The 22,798-nt window shown below is 42.2% G+C and overlaps 1 protein-coding gene across 3 annotated transcripts in view; it reads right to left on the reverse strand.

Annotated features, from left to right (window-relative positions):
• Positions 1-3,542: 3,542 nt before the first annotated feature.
• Positions 3,543-22,798, reverse strand: part of SPRED2 (sprouty related EVH1 domain containing 2) — a 105,957-nt gene continuing 86,701 nt past the window's right edge. For 2 of the 3 annotated variants that reach the window (XM_014595042.3, XM_014595040.3), the window contains exons 5-6: positions 7,776-7,925; positions 3,543-6,921 (exon numbers count right to left, since the gene is read on the reverse strand). In XM_014595042.3, the coding sequence (XP_014450528.1) occupies positions 6,268-6,921; positions 7,776-7,925 (804 nt within the window). In that variant the 3' untranslated portion in view covers positions 3,543-6,267. The remainder of the gene's footprint in view (positions 6,922-7,775; positions 7,926-22,798) is intronic. The other variant, XM_014595041.3, reaches the window with a different exon arrangement.

Below are 22,798 nucleotides of genomic sequence, written 5' to 3' on the forward strand. Positions count from 1 at the left end.
GAAATGGATTAGGAGTGAAAACAGTATTTTAGTGGACAAAAGAATTCTGTGGCTGGCCTGGGAATCACCTTATCTTGGGGGAGGGGGTTCAGATTGCGTATAGGGATTGTGGATGGGTAAGCCCTACCCAGTCTAACACTGCTGTATAACCGCTTATAAATTGAACACTGTAATAAGGAAAAAAATCCTTCCTATATTAAAATTATAAAAGCAACAGAGTTTGTAGTTTACCTGTGACATTAAATCATTCTGCTCATTTTCAGACAGTGTCTAGTGCTGCAAGGAAGGGCAAGAAGTGGAAGAAAAAGACAGCAAGATACCTAGGAGTTTGACTTGGCACTTCAGGAAGCCAGGACTTTGACCCAGTCAACAGCCCATCTAGTTAGGGGCCCCACTATAATCGCTAGTTCAGACACAAGCTGTACTCAAGTTGCACTTTTGAAACCAGGTAGAAAAGTAAAAGGACTTGACCAGTTGAAAAACTGAGCCAGAATGTCCATCTTATTTGCATGATTAGGCTATTAAGTCACCTCTTGTCATAGGCTAGCATGGCAGCGTAGGAAGTGCAGGTAGCGTTGGTGGCACCTCATGACAGACTTCTTTACAAAGCAAAGAGAAAGTCCCAAGAAGAAATTCAACAGAAAGGCCTTGGCTCCATGCAGAGATAGATGCATAAAGTTCTCAGCCTGGAGAGAACTAGCACTCTACTGTTGTGTTGTATTTCCAGCCACAGTATTTCATGAATGAACTGAGCAGGAAGCCTCAACCTCAAAGCCACTTGCTTGGGCTGTGACCTCTCCTACCCCAAACAAAAACAAAGAAAAAAGAGACTAAAGAGTAGTTGTGGTCAATATAGATAGGTTTACAATCCTTGTTCAGTGATTTGGAAGAAGGGCAACTTTAAAATCCTATGTGAAGGCACTGATAGTTTTGAAACCATCTGTCTGTTAAATTTGATTTTGTAAGCTCAAAAAAAAATTACAGAAAATTATCTTTTAAAGAAATAATGGAAACCAAGGTAGCTCCCTGTATTCCTTCTCTTGTACTACTGTAGGGTGCTGTTTTAGTCATAGCTAGGGACCTACTGAACTTGTGATTTTTGCGATTTACACGGAAACTGTGGTTTTGGGCAGACCCCATGAAAAAAATCACAACCTTTACACTTTTGGCAGGCTCCCTAGGGAAAACGAAACAAAACAACTCACCGAAAATAAAATGCTGTCTCCCTATGGGGAGCCAGCAGTCCTTGTGGCTGCTGCGGCCTGGCTGTGCAGCCCGCTGGGAGTGTCGGGGATAAGGGTGTCGGGCTGCTGCTGGCACAGCAAGTTGGCTGCCACCCCTGTCCTTCATTGCTGATTGGCTTTGAGGACTGTTTGTCATGTGGCCTCGCCCCTTGCTAATCACTGGTGAGGGGAGGGACCACATAATAGACAGGACTTGCAACCAATGAACAGCCAGGGATGGGGCCACTGGAGACTTGGCCAGAGGCATTGGGGGTGAAAGGCTTGCTGCACTCCACCTATGAAAATGGTTGCCAGCTCCACAGTCTGCGCATGAAATCATCCAGCAGCCACCTTGAGTTTCACAGACCCCTAGTCATAGCGGTGTTCTTACAGGGTCTTTTTTCAAGCTTTCAATCCCAACCTCCTGGGCAACCAAGCGTCAGTCATAAGAGCTACTATCTCCATAATCGCAGCTTGTGTTGCTGGTCCTGGCCTCTAAGAGACATGGGAATGGCTTGTTCATTTTTTTTTTTAAACCCTTTATAGAAGGAGAGGATAGAGCTGGTACAGAAAACTGAACTGGGCATAAGCAGTCATGTCATGTACCAGCTTTAGACCTGAGCTGAAGCAAGTTGACCCCTGCAACAAAATTGCTTACTTCCCTCCTCTAAGTGACATCTTAAGGCAGGACCACAACCTACTGATCTCCTATCAAAACTGGTGAGCTGATGGTCTGTACAAGACATTTGCCAGTACTGCTTTGAAAGTGGTCAGGGACCATTAAATAGCATGATGGGCCAATATGAAGGCTCACTGGACAAAGGGGCTTAAATCACACCTCTCCTCCAGGTGCCTTGGTAGGTATATTTTGGCACATGCAACCTGGCCAAACAGGCAAGGCTGCTCCTTTACATTGGTCAGAAAAGCAGTTAGTAGGTGTGGAAAAAGCCTGTCCGATTTAAACCACAATGACCGGAGGCCAAGCAGAAAAAAAAAAAAGATGGCTAACATTTTTGAATGAGGTCACTCTGCTGCATCCTCGGGGAAGGAGAAAAAGAAGAAACAAAAAGCAGGCAACTGAACTCAGCCATATTTGAGGCAGCCAGGTGAACCGAGGCTTAACTGACGTCACCGCAGGCTGACAGTAGGGGCCAGACTGTTCTGCCGATTCACAGAGGAGGGAGAAATGAGAGGAGTGAGAAAAGGGCAGGAGAAATGGCAGGCTGGGCCATGCTGCGCACACCCACATCCGAGAGAACACAGCCCATACACACAGAATCCTCAGGCTACCCTGTTGTCATGGTTACTACCATATATGGGTAAGCTGAGCCATTCGACTGTGTGAGCATTTGGGCTTTTTTTGGTTTAAAACTGTGGTTGCAGCCTCAGAGAGGAGGGGCCGAGGGAACCATTGCCTTGAGGTTCCAGATACCGGCTGTTGCTAAGAACGCTTGAAAGTCACTCCCTTTAACTATTTGGACAAAAATATCTAGTTACTGTGGCAGTACGGAAAGGCAGGGGGAATTTCCATAACTTTCTGGATGACTGGTCTCCAAGTGACACACCAGGACACCATTCTTCACTCAGAACAGGAATAAGACACCCAAAATCTTGTTGCTTCTGAAATGCTCGATCTTGCTGTTGCATTTTCACCACAAGCAGTTCAAGGCTTTCTTGCCAAGTTGCTCCTGTTGCATTCAGCACTTCCAGCTAAGGGCCCTTTCACACCAGCTGCAGATTCTGTAACTCCAGTTCCCCATCTCTGTATTTCTGCCTCTAACAGCTTCAACTTTGCCTTTCCCACTTTCTCCCACTGCTGCAGCGTGGGAGACAGCATGCTGTTTCATGGCTGGTAAATGAGCCAGAGCCCCTTTCTTCCCTGGGTCTGCTACAAACAATCAACAAAAGCCCCACAAATGGAAAAAAGCTCCTTCCTTAGGACAGGGAGAGGAGAAGCCTGGAGGGATCACTTGCTACTCTGAACAGAGGCAAAGCACAGCGGGGGGGGGGGGGGGGGGGGGGGGGGGGGGGGAGCTGAGGGAGAGGAGGGTATCAGAGGGTAGTGAGATCACTGGGTTTGCTGAGAGAGAAAAGCACCTCTCTGCTTGAAAGAAGAAAATAATTCAGGTATAACTACCAATGGAGGAATGCTCAGTGACTGTACTAGAAACAGAATTAGGCTGAATGATACTCAAAATGCATACTAAATGGTGTTAAAAAATTTAAATTTCTGATCCCCCTTGTGTCCCCTCTACCTACCCACAATATTCTTACCAACTCTTTCTGGTCTCCAGATTTGCAAGCAACATAAGCAGCATCTTTCTGATATGATGTATTTATATTTACATGGTACATTTTAAAGCAATAGCTACACATCATACATATTAGAAACAATAAAAAAGAAGTTAAGAACTAAAATGTACATCATACACTTGTATATATATTTTTTACACAGAGGTAAAAAGGCTTATAAAAAAATCAATACAACAGGGTTTTAACTTTTAGTATATAGATACATAATGATGGAGGCTTCAGGCACTTTAATTTGTTAATGTGAGCAATAGCTTGGAAAAAAAAAAATCTTTTTGCAACAGGAAGAAAAAATCCCCCAAAAAACTTTTGGTTAATGTTTTGTTACCACAGATATAAAAATAAAATCTGAATAATTTCTCTCAAATGATTGATGTCAGTATTGCAAAGCTGACTGGGAAAACACTACACACTGTTCAGCTGCAGTGTGGAGATAATTGAGAAATATTTACAAAAACCCCCCCAACCATTTCTATCATTGTGCCCTTGCGCCACTGCCTTCACAAACCAAAGAACATGCGTGGAAGGTCTACAAGTATTACAAAAAAAACAAGAGGTGTGGGGAAGAAAATTTTTTAAAAAGAGGACATACATAAAGGTTTGGAGTACATCTACTTTAGTAAAATAAATAGGGGCACTTAGAGACTTGACAAAAAACTGTAAGATCTCTTCGTAGTGTTGTGCTTTGTAGAGGCAAGACCTTACAGATGTTTGCTTACATGAAACAACTTGCAAAAAAAGGTTGTTTCATCACATCTTTTGAGTCTGGCTTGATTAACTAGACACCATGGAAAGATTTGTCTTTTGCTATCAGGCACAAAGTATTTGTATTTCGTTCAGTGAACCCAGACACATTACCAAGAACTAAACTCCATCCCTTTCCATCATCATTCATGTTTTCCATCCTACAACCAGCAACTGCTACAAATTAAACTCTACTGAACTCTATAGTATATAAGCACATTGCATACTTAACTGATGGTTTACTAAAAGCTGTGATTAACTCAGGGGAACTGTAGGGCCATTCCAACAAGAGTGGCAAGCATTTACTTCTATTTGGTAAAAGAAAAAAGAAAAAAAATTCTCTTTTAAGACTGATGTCAATGTGCAATAAGAGGGAGGGAAAGGGCATGCACTCACTGGCAATTTACTGCAGAAAGAAATTATGGCAGGAACAGCAGTGCCAGCTTTGACAAGCCAATCCCTAGCTGCCTCAAAATATTCGGATTGTACTATGCTAGTTATAGCTAACTGCTCTAAATCATTTTTTAATAAAAATTATTTGGCTATTCCTTGTAATATATTAGAAAAATACTCTTTCCAGCTAATTACAAGCCTTGTACAGAAGACATGATATTTAAGAAAACCAAAAAACAATTAAAGAGTTCTTTTCCTGATGTACACATTATATAACCACACACATTCACTTGATAAAGCTGGGTGGGATGAGATGGACTGTGAATAGGAGACACTTTGACCCTGATCCCACAAAGACTTATTCATGTGCTTAATTTTACATGTGTGTAAGTGCTATTGAAGTCACTGGAACTACTCACGTGCATAAAGTTGGCATATGCATAAGTGACTGGAGGATCAGGGCCTTTGAAAATGTGAATGGCCATTCCAGTTAGAATTTTGATTTTTAAATACATTTTACTAAGACTTATTTTAACATGTGGATCCCTTTGTGAATATAAAGTTCTCATGCTCATGCATTATACAGAACAAATATTTAATTTTTTTTTCTGTATAATCCACAACCTATTCTGTGTTTCCCCAAATCACTATGGATTATACTACCACTATTGTAGTAGCAACGGTTATCTTGTCAATAATTCCTTATATAACAACAATTAGCATAATCTTACTAAACTGGAATCTTAGTGTTTTATTCTCAAATAAAATAACCCCAACATTACACGATAATGAAGTGTTCCCTTCCACTGGATAGAATTCCAAAACTAAAGTTTTATTTTCAAAGTTATTTAGAGGAAAAAAAGCCTAATGTAAATTTAATTTCAAGTATTGGTCTGAAATTAATGCAGTTTGGAGAAGACTCAGATTCTTGATGGCTAAGTATATATGGGAAATGAGCCTTAATTTCAGTTACATTTAAATGTAACATCAGAAATAATTTAAGATGTTTGCCAAAAGAAATGATGATGGACTCTAAAGAGAAATTGCAGCTTACATGGCTATTTTGGCTTTAAAAACAGTGACAGCAATACTGTATTGTGGTACAAGTTTGTTACTAGCACACCTTCTATACAACAATAGCTGACTTGCAGGTTAAAACATCTTCTGAATGGGATTTATTCCATTACACTATTTCTGAAAGTGCCCAAACTTGCTAGGTATCAATGGTACTGCTCAAGACAAGCAGAGGCAAGGCAGATTCAACCTAGAGATGTTCTCTAATCCACCACCATTTAACAGTTCAACATCTCAAAAGCCTTTTAACTGAAAAAATATAAACATGTACAAGACAGTCTGTTTGATTACAGATTAATATTACAAGAGTCTATGCTGTAGGTTAGTTTGTTAGAACACTGGAGCAATCAATGCACAGTGGCCCCTGAAGACCAAAGGTAAGCAATCCAACTGTTTTCTGAACTGTTCGGCACACTGGCTGCATCAAAAAAAGCCCTCAAAAAACAAAAACAATTTGAATGCTCCAAACCAATGTGCTCCTTAACTACAGGAAAAACATAACATATTTTCAACTTGTCTGTAGTCATCCAGCTGCTTTGTGTTTCCCACCACAGCAACTGCACATAACCCCACAGTGATAACAAGCCTGAAGAGGAAAGTAACAGCACATACATGGGGCAATGAAGGACAAGGCGATAAGGGCCATCCACCGGAGGCAAAACATATCATCACTGGTGTCACATGAACAAGGGTCTGTATAGTCTCCTTCAGGATCAGACATACAGTGATAGAGCATACTGTCTGCACACCACATACAGCTGACACGACGGATGCAGCTTCTGCCACGGTCGGGAGCATCTTGACACTGACCCCGTCTGTTTTCCTCATGATTGAACATGTCCCTGCAGTATATGCATCGTGACCTCTCCCCATCTTCCTTCCGTCGTGATTTGACTTTTACCGGTTGAGTCTTTATCACAGTACTCTTTATGTCTTCACCCAGGTCAAATTCTGAGTTGTCCACGTAAGGGTAAGTGTATTCATGTTTTGAGGCATCACTTTTGGCAAAACGTACGTACGAGTCCACGTCATCTGTATCAAAGTTCTTCCCTCGTGTTGGAGCATGGCGATAGTCCTCATAACCAGTCATCCAAATCTTTTCTCGAGGATTAATGCGTACAATCTCCTCATCATCATCTGGAAAGCTGACATGTCGATAGGATCTTGATATTGACTGCTAGGAGAAACACAGCAAAACAGTTATTTTTCTATCAATAATTAGCAGCAATGTTCAACATTTTTCATCAAATGTAACCAGAACATCTCTCTTACATTAAAAAAAAAAAGGCTTTAAAAAAAACAAAACAAAAAAACCCCAACACTTCCCCAGAAAAACAACCCAAAGTATCTTCAACATTTTTTTCCCCAATGTCATTTGGGGACATCACTCAGGCTGAAGATTAGGGTGAACTTTCTGACTATGGGGAGGTCAAGAATTGGAACAGGTTACCTAGAGAAACTGGCAACTCTATCCTTGGAATCTTTTAAAAGCCGGTCAGATAGACACTTGGCTGGGATGGTTTATTTAGTCAGGGATGAACCTGTCTTGAACAGAGGACTGAACTAGATGACCTTGGGAGGTCATTTTCAGCTTTACTTTCTTATAATCCTATGCTGAAAATAATACATGTTTCTACTTTTTTGTGTTTCACTAAGTTTTGATGATGTAGCTTAAGAAGCCAGTTTTACTTTGTAGTATACTCCCCTTCTTGGTAAGGGCTGTGGCTACGCCACGAAAGAAAGTAGTTTCCGGACTCTATTCAATCTACCTGCAAGGAAAGACCAGGTACACTCCCTACTTACCTTACTCATGTGTCCAAGAGCACATGAGAGATTATGCACCTTACGCTGAAAGCCTGTTTACTAGCACAGTGCTGCAATATTCTGTTGCAGACTCTAGAGGTGAACCTTTAACTCTAAAGAGTTTAATGGAAAACTTAAAAAAAAAATTAATGGGGGAACTCCCTCCTTCTCTTTTTGACATCATTTTATCTAACAGAATCCCTTTAGCCAGCAATTAAAGAACCTCACTTGTTCTAGGTGATAGTGGTCAGAGCTATACGGGTCATGGATGTGACCACGAGTGCGAATTCTACGATGCTCGCAGGATGTAGGGGAGGCTAATGTCCGTAAAGGCTGTTCCCTCTTTTGAGAAGAATTAGATGAGCTGTCTGTAGCATTCTAGTTTGAAGAGAGAGGGGGAAGGAGACAAAAAAAAAAAAAGACAGGAGTTAGCTCATACATCCATATATTACTGCAAAACAAACCAGGTTATATTTAGCCACCCATTGCTTTTGCACACACCTGCACACAGCAGTAGACGGCATTATAAAGTTTCTCATAAATCCTTGAACAAGGCAGGTGGATCAGTGCCCAACAAGAGTTGCTGGTGCACATGTGAAAAATATGCTATAGCCTACCAGTGCTATATTAAATAACCCCAATTTCTATTCACTTGGTATATTGTTTGTTGAAATGTATGTTACAGAAAGAGGAAGGTTTATGCTAAAACTACTTCTGAATGGCAAAATGAACAGACTGCGTTGCTTTAAGGTATAATTTCCACTGATGCAGTCAGACAACGTCAGGTACAGTTCATGCAAGCGGAGCACTAGGCCAGGTTGCAGAAGATCTGGCAATGGGTCTCCTCCAGGTTAGGAAAATCAGGTAAGAATTTCATTGCATTTCTCTCTATCAGGCCTATTTTAAATTGGTCACAGGCTACTTACATGTATGGTCAACTTTTCTTTACATATAGGGTTTTTTTTCCCCCCTTCTTTTTCCCCTATGTTGTCACCCAAATCAAAATCAAACTGGTAGCTTATTTTCTAGAGGTATGGCCAATGTCTTTCTCGCCCACATTTTGCCTCAAGTCCTGAACCTTTTTTTGGCCCAATAACTTTGCACTGTTATATATGGCACAAAGTATTCTTACAATAATGAAACAATATCGTGATGTATTCTCAATACTTGCAACTTCACAATAAGATTACTTATCTTGCCAGCAAAATTCATGAAGGGTACCAGTAGTTACCAACATCTAGACTACAGCTTTTTGTATAACCGTGATACAGCACATTCACAAGCCTTTCATAATTTGGCCAGCTTTTTCATTTATGCAGTAGATGTATAGATCAGAAAAGCTATGCCGTGCCTGAAGCTGTGCCGATGAAGGTGCCACGAAGTATCAGAGAAAATACATTGCCTCTGAAGGATATCAATCACAGCCAACAACAGGACAAGTGGGTTTGCTCTGGAACAGTGAAAAGGAACCTATCTGCCAAAGTAATCTGCCAGTCACCTGAGGTTATGCCTCTTCAACAGGATGCAAGGTTGCCCTGTCAATGGCAGAGTTTGGATTTACTGGTTTTACCTGAAAAACCTCCTCTTTGTATCAAGTATATAGACTATAAGAGGATTTTATGACCCTGAAAGGGAGCAGGGAGTCATAAAAGATTATCAGGATAGTGGAGAAGCACTGAACATTTTCTAATAGTCTAAAGCAAAGAAAGTTTCCTCCACATTTTTGCCCTCCAAGCTCAAGTATTTTTTTTCAAACTCTCAAATGCACAAACAAGAAATAAAGGAACAAGTATAGTACACTTAAAATACTATGAAATGCAGTGTATTGCAATTTTTGTTTGCTTCAAATAAGGGACTTCTGACCTTAAATATCTGATAAGCTCTGGTTTTTAAGCAGTCAGAGACAGCTTGCATGTAGAGTGAGCCTGCTATAAGTTTTTGTAACTATAGTCTAGGTTACAGATGGGTTAATTAAAGAGTAGTATGATTTGTCTCATTTCCCTCTTGACTCAGGAGGCAATGCTTCTAATCAAGTAGTCTTTCCTAAAAAACAAAATTGGGCACTTCTCTCATTCACAGCATTATTTAAATCAAATTTTCATTATGGTTGTTCCGTTTATTCTGAAAAAAGCTCATCCTATGCATTTCTTCAAAGACGTTGCTGAGAGAACATTCCTTGAAACATTAATGACCCACTATACACAGCTTTATACTTCATGTCACTAAGCTCCCAATTTGTTTTTTTGAAAGCAAACACAATTTGTTTGCAATATAATACAAAGTCAGTCTACATTTTATGGTAAGTATGGCAGCAAGGATGAGTTTTAGGAAATCCCCCCCACATCTCTTTGGATAGTGCTTACAAGTGGACTGGCTTAAGGTATGTTAACAAGGCCAATGAAATACAGCTACTTTTGCATAATTTCATGAGATTTTTTTTTTTTTTTAATATTACTAACCTAGACCCCATACGTATAATTCTAAGCGCTTATTTTTAGATTCACAATGTAGTTATACATTTCCAGCGCTTCCTTAACAATTTCGTACAAGGATTTCTCTGTGTTTAAATTGCATCTGATACATTTTTGGACATTAAAAAAAAAAATTTAAAAAGCAAGCCACTTTAATTTCCATAGTTTAAAAATTAATGCAAACATTCATTCAGGATTATTTTTGAACAATTTTAACAAACACAAGGATCAGGATTAGTAAGAAATGAAATCTTAAGCCACCCCTGTCTGTACATGTGTCATTTCACATTGCTGTGCATGGTGTTGATATATGTCTGTATTTATAATTTAGATTCATACTATTTTAAAACAAGAAAAGCAGCAAACTCGGCCTCTGGGTATCCTTAATCTGCAGCATGCCCTGGATCTTAACAATCTTAAACGCTTTATGGACCACTTGCCACCCCCTGCCAAAAAAAAAAAAAAAAAAAAGGAGCTGGAGATCTAACAGTGCCCTGTCACCAGAAACATCTTTTCAGTATAAGTAGTATTCCAGCTGATTTCAGCTGTTGTGGATTTCATAGGGAGAAGTGGTCTCTGTAACTAGGTAATTCCCAAGACGTACAAGGCTTTACAGGTCAAAACCCATGGTCTTGAGTTGAGGGGAAAACCCCCCCAAGATGGAAGCCAAGTCAGTTAGCAGAGACAAGCCCAGGTTTTAACATACTAAAAGGAAAACCTGATGAAAAAAAGGCAGCTTAACTGGAGCTACCACCTGTTCCTTTCATAGCAGCTGGGACCCTAACCAGCTCTCAAACATCTTGCCATTTGGAAGATGGATTCATACAATCCCTCTGTAGGACAGGTAGCATTCCAGCAACATAGGACTGAAGGAAGCTATAAGAAAATGGGTCTGAACTAGACAAAGACAGAATCATAATTGGGATTAGAGATGTGGTGGGATAGACCACTTGCCTGGTGTACCATCATGGATAGATATAACTGTTTAGAAACGACAGGCAGGGGGAAAAAAAAGGCGGTATTGCTGCTTTATGTATAAAGGGGACAAACACATGCTTTAAGGTCCCGTACAAACTGGAAGGTAGGCCTGTTGAATGCCTTTGGGTAAAGATCAGATAGAAAAGCAGGGATGTCACAATAGGTGTCTGCTATAGATCACCAAACCAGAAGCCAGAGGTAGACAAGGCCTTCTTTAAAACGACAGAAACTTCCAAGGGACTGGGTCCTCATGGGGACTTTAATTACCAGGACACCTGCTGGGAAGGAAACAGCAGTGCACTAGCAGTCCAGAAAATTCTTGGAGTGTGTTGGCATAACTTTTTGATATAGATGGCTGAGAGGCCAACTAGTGGGGGAGGTCCTCTTGGCTTGCTGCTTACAAAAAGGGAGGAATTGGTTGAGAATGTGGTGGAAGGTAACTTAGATCAGTCTCTCTCAACAGGTGGGATGCAAAGGCCGCCTAGATGGGATGTGGAGAAGCAGTGGGCTTGCCGCCAGCACTTCTGGGGTTGCCGCTGACACTTCCAGGTTTGCTAGTCAACCAGCCACTGGGGGTCCCCCCCCACCCCACTTGTTGTTTATCATGGTGGGATCAGGGTTTTTGGGACCAATGGTTGGCAGGACATAAGGTGGAAAAGGTTGAGAATTGCTGATTTAAAGACGACAGTGACCATAATTTTATGAGTCCAAGAACCTAAGCGGAGAAAGGAAAGAGCTGCAGAATAAGGATACCAGACTAGAGAAAAGCAGACTTCAGTCAAGTCAGGAAATTCGCAGGCAGGATCCCCTGGGAGGGGAAAAGGAGTCCAGGAGAGCTGATTGTACTTTAAGGAGGCAGGAGAAAGTTATCCTGATGCAATCAGAAAAATGGGAAGTGCAACAGGAGACCAGCCTGGCTGGACAGCAAGCTCTATGATGATTTGAAACTCAAAAAGGAATCTTATAAGAAGTGGCAGCTTGGTCATATTACTGCGGAAGAGTATCACACAGGTACGCAGAAAAAAATAAGGGAAGGTCAAGGCATGATCTGAAATGCAACTGGAAAGGGCTATAAAATTAAGAGGAAGTCAGAAGTAAGAGGAAGGCCAAAGAAGCCATAAGTCCCTTACAGAATGTAGAAGGCAACCTACTTATGCAAAGTCACAGAATCAGAGAAGTAGAACTGGAAGGGACCTCTAGAGGTCATCTTGTCCATCCCCCTGCCTGAGGTAGGATGATCCCTATCCAAACCATCCCATACAGTCCATAATCTAAACTCTACATAGGATTACTGTCAACCTGATGCAACAGACATAACACCCTAACCTGCCCTGGGCGAAGCAGGGGAACCAGGGCAGCCAACGTCCTGCTTCTATAAAACACTGACAATGTAGGCTCAAGAGTCCACACCAAGCTGACCATGGGGTAAAATTCCTTCCTATCCCCAAATATGGCAATTGATGTGACCCTGATAGGAGGGGCAAGACCTTCTAGCAGGAGCACTGGTCTACCCCACTCAGTCAAAGTTTCCACCCTTGGCTGCGGTCCAGAGGTTTCCAACCCCCAGGCTGCAACCCAGTAGTAGGCCATGAAGAATTGGCTGTTGGTCCTCAGGAGGGTTGGCTGCTGTACCGGAAGTGACCAGTATACTGCGGACTGGCAGCCAACCTTTTTTTATATTGAGTATAAAAAAGGGTTGGCTGCCGGTCCGCAGTATGCCTGTCACTTCTGAACTGCAGTTTGCCGGTCTGTAGTCTAAAATGGTTGGGAACCACTGCTGTAGTAAATACCCAATACCTGTGGGGGAAGCTGAAAAGGGGTGGGGGGGAAGGGAACAAGTGGGGGCAATTCTTCCTGTGGTGTAGCACCTTGCATTAGTCTGCATTGAACTTCATCCTGTTAGCTCTAGCCCAGCTTTCCAATCTGTTGAGATCCTTATGAATTGCGCTCACATCCTCCGTGTTCACAGTCCTTCCCCATTTTGTGTCATTCTCAAACTTGCTCAAGAAGCTTTCTATGCCAGCATCCAAATCATTAATAAACATATTGAACAGCAGTGGGCCCAGAACAGACCCCTGTGGAACTCCACTCAAAATCTCCTGCCATTCTGACATGGACCTATTAATAACTACCCTTTGGTTGGGACTATTGAGCTAATTATCTATCTACCTTATACTAGTTTTTTCCAGCCCACATTTCTCCAATTTATTTATAAGAAGGTCTTGTGGGATCTTGTCAAAAGCCTTGCTGAAGTCCAGATACACTGTATCTATAGCATCAGGCATGGCTGGTGAACTCAGACTGGTGAAGCGGTAGAGCATCCCACGGGAGCAAGGGGGCAGGGTGGGGTTTGCAGCCTCCCCACTACCAGCCAGATTGCCTGGCTGGCTACAGACCCCCCACTCTTGGCTGACTGCAAACCCCCGCTCCCCCCTTCCGTAGGATATGTTCAAGTAACTTCCTGGTACTGAGGTGAGACTAACTGGTCTGTAGTTCCCCGGGTTCCCCTTTTGCCTTTTTTTAGAGAGGTGTAGTGGCCCTTTTCCAGTCCTCCGGTACCTTGACCCTTTTCCAGTCCTATACCTGGCCCATCTCAAGTTTTTTTTGACACAATATGTTTTTCATAAATCCATGCTGGCTGCTTGTGATCAGCCCCTCCTCCAGATGTTTGCAAATGGTCCAGTAACTTCCCATGTTTTGAGGTGAGGCTAACCAGTTCCTAGCTCCCTGGGTCCTACTTCTTGCCCCACCCCCTTTTTTCTTTTAAAAGAGGGGCACTATGTTGGCCCTTTTCCAGTCCTCCGGTATCTGGCCTGTCTCGCATCTTTGTGAAGATCACTGCCAATGGCTCCAAGATCTCCTTTCCCATTTCCTTCAGTACCCTGGGATGAAGTTTATGTAGCCCTGCTGACTTGAATTCATTCAGTCCCATCAGAAGCTTTCTGACAGTTTCTTTTGTTATCTCATCCCTCAGCTTACCCCTTTCCTCATCCAGATAATCCTCATTAGGTATCTGGCTGTATCATACCATACTTAGAATAATAGAAAATTAGGGTTGGGAGGGACCTCAGGAGGTCATCTAGTCCAACCCCCTACTCAAAGCAGGACCAACCCCAACTAGATCATTCCAACCAAGGCTTTGCTGAGCCAGGCCTTAAAAACCTCCCAAGAATGGAGATTCCACCACCTCTCTAGGCAACCTGTTTGAGTGCTTCAGTGTTGCTCCTTGGTTGGTCATCTGCCACCACTGAGAACAGTTTATTCTCCATCTTCTTGCTTCAGGTAGCTTAAGGTTACTATCAAATCCCTCTCTGTCTTCTCTTCTACAGACTAAATAAACTCAGCTCCCCCAGCCTCTCCTCAGAAGTCATGTGCCCCAGCCCTCTAACCATTTTCATTGCTCTCCGCTGGACTCTCTCCAACTTGTCCACGTGTTTTCTATTGGCCCAATCCTCCTATTTTTCTAGGTTGCTCTGAATCCTAGTGTATCTATTACTCCCCCCCCCCCCCCCCCCCCCAGCTTCGTGTCATTCACAAATTTGCTGAGGGTGCACTCCATCCCATCTTCCAGACTGTCAATGAAGATACTGATTCTGGGGCACTCCACTTGAAACCAGCTGCAAACTATACCTTGAGCCATTGATTGCTACTCGTTGAGCCTAACAATCCAGCCAGCTTTTTATCCACCTTACAGTCCATTCATCCAACTCATACTTACTTAGTTTGCTCAAAGCTTTACTTGTAATCAGGGTCTGTTATTCAAGATGACTGCCAATTATTAGATTCTATATATGGAAAATTTATAAAATTGACAAGTTTTCAGGTATAGAATATAATTATTGGAGGCTTGTCTTGAATTTGTCAACCTTCTATTACTACAGAGGGGAAAATAATCTGGGGGATTAGGTAGCTCCATTTGTGTCCTCCAACTTCTTCCCCTTGCAGCCCCTTCCTCCCTCCTTACTATCAGACCCTTCTCTCCCTGGCCACATGGAAGTGAGAAAGAAATCTTGAAAAAATTACCTTGAAATACACAGCTGTAACAATTTGCATATAGTACCCACAGAATTACACCCAGAAATGAGACATTTTACCTTTTTTGAAACTGTTGCAAATTTTAGCATAGGTAATCCATAAACAAATTTAAGTAGCATTTTAGCATCTACTTAGAGTACAAGTTATTCATAATATTAGTCTGAAGCTAAAAGGCTCATGATTTTACCACACAGATCACTGGGCTGGGCCCCACCTCAGTCAACAGCATTTCAAGCCTTAGGGCATTTATACATTTGTCTGCTCCGACACGCCGGAAATCCAGTGTGTTGGAGAAGACTCGATTAATCTAGTCTGCTCTGCATGCAAGCTGATACACCTGGGTGCTGCACTGCATGAATTTATATAAATGGCAAAATGCCAGTCAGCGCTGAGAAAATGGTGTCAGTGAGTTTTTAAACTAAAACACCTTCAATGCGTTTTAGTTCAAAAGCATGCTGCCACCATTTTCTCAGAGCTGATGCACATTTTGCCATTTACACAAATAGATGTGCTGCAGTGCCGGGAGCTTTTAGAAGTGCCTGGCACTGTGGCACAAGCATGTGTACAAATGCCCATGGTGACCTCACAGCTCAGTATGTGTGTGTACTCCAGATACCCTCCACTAAAAAAAAAAAATGCATGAGCTAATTAGCTCCCCACTCACGACTGGAACCAGATGTTTTTGTCATGAGTCCTGGGATCCTCAAAAAATGTATATGCAGCTGAGGCACTGGGCAATCTATTTGGCTTTACCTCACTGAGGGCCTGGCCACGCTAATCATATGCGACAAGCTGAGAGAGGATGAGAAGTATTTTTGGGTAAACTGTTTGGGGCCTCATTTGGTAATGTTTGCCAGACATTTAAAATTGGTGAAGAAACAGGAATAATTGGAAATGGGAAAGAAAGGTACAGCTCAGCTGTGAGAGTGAAGAAGTAAAAATTATGCAACATAGTGGCTCACCACGACTTTAAAAAGAATCAGTGCTGAGGTGGACTACATGCAGTGGGTACTACCCACTTCACTTATTCGGACTGGTTGCACGAACCTACCCTTATGGTAGGTTCCCATCAGCATGTTTGTCCCACACGTGCCATGTACTTTTTAGTCATGTTCAGTGTTAGCTGTGTATTTAATCAACTTTACGGTAGTTTCCATTACTGAGCATATGCTACTTTTAGCAGCACTTCAAAGACAGACAGTGTATTTAATGAGGTTTCCTTGTATGCGAATGTAAGACGAGAGGCTTCCCTTCCATGCCGATTGGATAGAAAAAACTCATCTTGTATTTGAGTAAATACAGTATTTTTGGGGGTGAAGACTGGGAAAAGTAGCTGTTGAGTAGCTCTGCCTCCTTTGCATCTTCTGTTAGGAGTTCCCCCTGGTTTTGTTTTTTGTTTTTTTTAAACAACAGACCTACAGCTTCCTTGGTTCCTCTTTTCTGGTCAACATAACTTAGAGAACCTCTTCTTGTCTTTAACTTTTGTTACTAGCTGCAGCTCATTCTTTATCTTTGCCTTCCTGATTCTGTCCCTGTAGGTTGTTACCATTTCCTAGTACACTTCCTTGCTGACCTGCCCATTTTTCCATTGCTTGAATGCTTTCTTTTTGTATTTGAGGCATTTTAGAAGCTCCTTGTGCAGCCATATTGGTCTCTCACCATTATTCTTGTGCTTCAATTGTGTTGGGACAGTTTCTCATTGGGCTTCCAATATGGTGCCCTTTAGAAGCTTTCAGCCCTCCTAGGTGCCATTATTCTTCAATCTATCCTCCCATGACACCATGCTTATTAACTCCTGGAGTCAGATGAAATCCGCCTTTTATGAAGTCTAGCATCCTAATTTTGCTGACCTCATGCTCTATCTGTTTCAAGATCTAGAATTATATCATATTGTGATCACTTCCTCCCAAGTTACCCATCATCTTCCCATCCTCCACCAGTTCTTCCCTGTTTGTCCAAACAAGATACAAGAGAGATGATCCCCTAGTTGTACCCTCTACCTTCTAGAACAAGAAGTTGTGGCACACAAAAGTTGGGAATTGGCTTGATATTTTATGTCTGACTGCACTGTTCTTTCAGCAGATGTCTGGAAAATTAAAATCTCTCATCAGTTCTATCCCATAGCTTTTCGATAGATTTGTCACCTGCTTGAAGAGTGCCTCATCTACCTCCTTTCCTGATTTGGTGGTTTATATTAAATCCTCAGCATTATTTTGGTGCCACATCTTTCACCTTTCATCTCAACTCAAATGCATTCTGCCTTGCTGCCCTCTTCCTCTTGAACCAGAGAACAAGTGTATGTGCTCTGTGTATGTGCACAGTGACATCCACCACCTTTTCTTCCAATACTGTCTTTCTGAGAGTGTAACCTTTAGTGTTGATATTCCAGTCATAAGAGCTGTTCTACAAGGTCTCTGTGAGGCTCATCAGAGCATAGTTATTTTTACAGGCTGCAGTTTTCAGCTCATCTCGTTTATTCCCCATACTTCTCACATTTGTATACACGCATCAGATCCATTTTGCATTTAGACCTACTCACTTCCTTTTTGCACCCCTTGTTGCAGTCCTGTAGCTCTGTGGCCCTCTCTTGGAGTTAAGGTACTTCTTTGAATTCTTTATCCTCTGGACTGTGGGCTCTGTTTTTGGAGGGTTTTCATCACCATCCTCTATGGAATCTAGTTTAAAGCCCTCCTTTAAAATAGATGATACAGAGAAGGCTGAAGTATTTAATGCCTTTTTTACTTCAGTCTTCACAAATAGGCGTGGCTACCGGATGACGAGTGCAGTTGGCAGCAAAAGACAGGAAAGAAGACAAACAGTCTAGATTAACAGAAAAACATGTTAGAGAAGCTAGATGCTTTCAAGTCAGCAGGGCTGGATGGGATGCACCCTAGAGTACTAAGGTTATCCTCTTTGAGAAAATCTGTGGAGGTCAGATGAGCTCCCCATTCTGGAAAAGGGAAATATAGTGCCCATCTTTAAGAAAAGGAAGAAGGAGGATCCTGGGAATTCCAGATCAGTCAGCCTTACCTCGATACCTGGAAAGATCATGAAGCAGGTCCTCAAGGAATCTATTGTGAAGCACCTAGAGGAGAACAAGGTGATCAGGAACAGCCAGCATGAATTCACCATGCTTGACCAACCTGATTTCCTTCTATGAAAAGGTGATGGGGTCTGTAGATGCAGGGAGGGGAGTGGAGGGGAGGAGGGGGAAGAGTTGATGTGATGTACCTTGACTTTAGCAAGGCTTTGGACACTATCTCCCAAGAGATTCTTATTAACAAGCTAAGGAAATACAGACCAGATGAATGTACTGTAACATGGCTATATCAACAGCTGGATCATCATGCTCAACAAATAGTCATCCATGGCTCAACTTCTAGTTGGAAGGAGGTATCTAGTGGAGTTCACCAGGGTTCTGCTTTGGTCCAATATTTATATCTTCATTAATTTTTTGGATGATGGGATTGAAAGCACAGTTAGCAAATTTGTAGACAACACCATGATCTTGTGAGGCTAGAGAAGTGGTCTGCAATCAACCAGATTAAATTCAGCAAGGACAAGTGCAAAGTCCTGCACTTGGGATAAAATAATTACATGTACAAATACAGACTGGCTAGGTTGCAGTACTGCAGAGAACGACCTGAGGGTTACAGTGGATATGAGCCACTGTGTGATCTTGTTGGAAAAAAGCACAAAGCACCCTGGGTTGTATTAATAGGAGTGTCACTTGCAAACAAGAGATGCAATTCTTCCACTCTATTCAGCATTAGTAGGCCTTGCCTTGAGTGCTGTGCCCAATTTTGGGCCCCACACTTCAAGGAGGATGTAGAGAGATTGGAAAGAGTCCAGGAGAAACTAACATGATTAACAAGGATAGGATAAAAGAAATAGGGTTATTTAGTTCAGAGTGCTCAACCATGGGCCAGAAGATCAGATCTAGCCTGTGGGGCACTCTAATGATCTAGAAATGTGGTGGTGTGGGAGCAGTGGTAGTGTTAACCTCTGTTCCCCCACTGCCAAATTTCTGGACCCATAAGGAGCCCTGTGGGCTGTATAATGGACCCCTGCATGCCAGATCACATTAGCACATAGCTGGCATAGCTGGATCCAGGGACACTGAGTCAGGTCAGCCTGTTTCATTGCAGCAATACACAACCAGATGTGCCATCACCCTCCCCCAGGATCCAGCGTAAGGACCAACCTTGCACCACTCTCATCCAGCCCATGGAGCCAGAAGGTTCAGTGCCACTGATTTAGTAGGGAAAAGAAGTCTTCAAATACCTGAACGGTGACTAGAGAGAGGATGGAAATAAACTGTTCTATGTTGGTAGGGGATACGACTGAGAACAATGGACTGTAGCTGCACCAGAAAAAAAAAATAGGTTGGAGATTAGGAGGAACTTTCTAACTACCAAGATGGTCAAACACTGGAACAGGCTACTCAAGAGAATCTGTGGAATCTCCACCCCTGGAAGAGTAAGTTAGACAGACACTCAGCTGGGATACTTTAAACTAGCAGTGATTCTACCTTGAGCAGGAGGCTGGACTAGATGACCCTGTAAGGTCCCTTCCAGCCCTACTTTGATCCTATGATTCTTATTCAGCAAGCTCCCTCCCATGACTTGATCTCCCTCACTCACAGTAAAGCAAACAGTTTCTCCCTTGGGTGCACTGCAACAGAGACAAAACTGCATGCCAAAGACAGTATTATCTCTGTCTTTTCTCTGACTGTCTTCACCGTCTTGTTCACATGCAGAGTACTCTCCCATTAGAGAAGGCAAATACCAACATAACCTTCTGAGACTGACCAACAAGGTAGAAAATGAGGTACTAGACAATAGTTCCCCATTCTTTCTACTGTGGCTCAGAAACAACAATGAAGGCAGCTTGCAGATCGCTAAAGATACTTGGTCAACTATCAATCAGCCCGCTTCTCCCAGCCATTTCTGTACTGTACTAAAAGTCCAGGGGATCTAGATCTTTAGACAATACAAGATGGCTTCTTAAGTATGGCACATACATATGCTCCAGAGAGGCAGTATACCTTTGCAGTGACAAATCTCAACCAACATCTTCCAGAGCCTCATGACCAAGGAAGGATGTGTGCATCTCAAATGCAAGCTGATGGCTGAAGTGCTCCCTTGCTACGTCTCCAGCATCTCTGAGAGTAAATGGCAGAAACTCTAGCAAATGTGACATTTAATCACTTAAAACATGCTCTGCTTTCATGGAGTCGCAATTTAGGGTTGAATCTGAACTAGTTTGCCAACAAAAGTGTAAACAATTCTCTCAAAGAGAAAGTACTACACTTAGAAATGAAGTACTAGCAATTTGGGTTAGTCAACTTGATGCCATAAACAAACCGTAACAAGATCTTACCACTGGCTGAAGTACTGCAAAAGAATTATTTCTTTATCCCACATGACCAAGGCCTGCAATTTTTAAACAGTATTTACACTCCAATAGAATATATCTGAGCTGCAATTTCTGTTGCTAATGCACTAGCAGTCTTCCCACAGACTGTTGCAGGCTAACTGTAGGCTAACCTGGGGGTGGGAATGAATCTGGAATGCACATTTTATGAGAGAGAGCAAGAGAGCATGCATATGTATGATGTACCATGTTGTGATGGGAAAAAAAAACCCCAAAGTTATCCAATTTCTTGGTGCAAAATAATGTCTACTATATTACAATAGGTTTTATTTTTTAAAGTGAATGTTAACTTAGCATTCTCAGAATTCAAAAAGTTTCTGCTAAAAATGACTCATTAAATTTTAAAAGCATAGTCATTAGTGAGGAGTATTACGTTAATCATTTACTACAGTCTGCTTCCCACTGAAATGCATATGTTGCTCAAGAATGGCTAATCAGGTGTCTGAGTAATATCCTGAGATAAGTATCCATCATCAAAACAGATGTAAAAAGAGACTGCTCCCCTACAGCTAATGAACTAGACTGCTAACGTTGCCTCTGCTGGCTTTTGCCTTGTGTTATGCAATATATAGGATGACTATTAATACACTGCAACGATTCATCTTGAAAAATATGAAGCAATGTAACATTGCAGTTTATCAGAAGATAGTTGCCCAAGGGAAATAATGGGAGGTCTATCACTTTAAAAATTAGACTGAGTAAAATATTAGGAAGTTAGCTGTCAAGAGAACTCTGTGCTGAGCCATACATTCAATTCCACCCCCGCTCTCCCAGTATTTAACAATTATGTTTTAAAAAAATCATCATCAGCTGTTAATGTTAACCAGTAGGTACAAAGACAATAGCCTAAATAGAAAATTACATCTTCATTATGCCAGCCTGGTTTTTCCTTGTTTTCTCTTCCTTTCCTTTTAAAGCACAAAATGTCTTTAGCTGACCAGTTCTCTCTTGCTTCACACTGCTTAGCTCATTTCCCTGTGCTATGCAATCCCATCCCCTGAATCACCAATATTTGACTGGGAGCACATGTACCAAGCACAGGGATGGAAGCCGTTATCTGGTGGGAGAGTTTCTCTCTCTGAAGGAAGACATCTGGAACAGTCAAACATCCTGCAGGTTACTATTTAAGCTGCTCTCCTCTTTTCACTTTGGAGTGCAGGTATGCTAAAAGGGAAGCCAACTTGCTGATCGTAGTGCCAAAATACGTCATACCCTAAACTTAAGTGTAATCCTTTGTAGGCATCAAAACCCAGTAAGGAAGATACTAGAAAGAGGTGGGGAGAGAAGGGCATGAGTATCATTCTTGATGCCAGAGCATCTGTGATGCTCATCAGCAACACTTTTGCTAGGATAAGCTGTATTTCCACTGGCAGAGTTTGCTGCTGATAAAGAAATACTGACCAACCCTTTTAATACAAGTGTCAACAAGCCCCTATTCAGGCAAGTGAGCACTCTTTAATACTGATTAAAGGCTTAGCTTTCAGAAATCTGCATATAAAGACTGACAAGCTAGAGGAACATATTGAGGGAAGTGCACTAGAAAATGCATCCATGTGCACGAGACTGGTGAGTAGATTTGTCCTATCTATCTCCATCTGTAGGCAGCAGCATACACGCTTTCAGGGTATTTCTGTACAGCCCAAGGCAGCACAGTGTGGAGATATCTAAACTTTGCTCAGGCTAGCTCCAGAATCAGAGAGAGAACTTGCAGCTGTGTTAAAGGTAGTGCTGAGGTTGAGCTATTTTGCTATACTGAGTTGCACAATTTATTATTAGCCTGGGACAGTGCCTGCCAACGTGGCTATACTGTTCTTAATTCCACTGCTACCATGTTTGTAGTTAGCTTTGTCTCCATAGACGATGCATAAGGGTTGACATGGGGGGCCCAGCTCTACGCTGCTGCTGCTACTGCTGCTTCCAGGTGCCCTGCCATCAGTGCAGAAATCTGGGCAGCATATGGCCCCCCTGTACTCCCCCTCCCCCAACGCACTGCCTGTGTTTGTGCGTCTGCACAGCACTGCACCGTGCCAGGTCATTGTATCTAGTTTCAAATGATCCTACAGACCAGGCTGTTAGGCAACAAGTGCTTAGCATGAACAGTACAGTAACACTGTTTCAAACAGCACAGAGATACACTGAGGCACTCAGCCACATTTCTCTGTCAGTTAAAGTCAGCAAGAAGTAGCAAAACTAGCCAATAGTCTTGTTTTCACAACCAGGTTATTCCTTACCCCCACTTGACCTCCCTTCCAGTACCCACAGTGATGGGGGAAAAATACTCCAAGGACTTTTCTTTCTGCTAGCAGCTGCATTTTGTAGAGGGGCTAGGCT

Source organism: Alligator mississippiensis, chromosome 1, assembly GCF_030867095.1.
Source record: "Alligator mississippiensis isolate rAllMis1 chromosome 1, rAllMis1, whole genome shotgun sequence".
Taxonomy (NCBI): domain Eukaryota; kingdom Metazoa; phylum Chordata; order Crocodylia; family Alligatoridae; genus Alligator; species Alligator mississippiensis.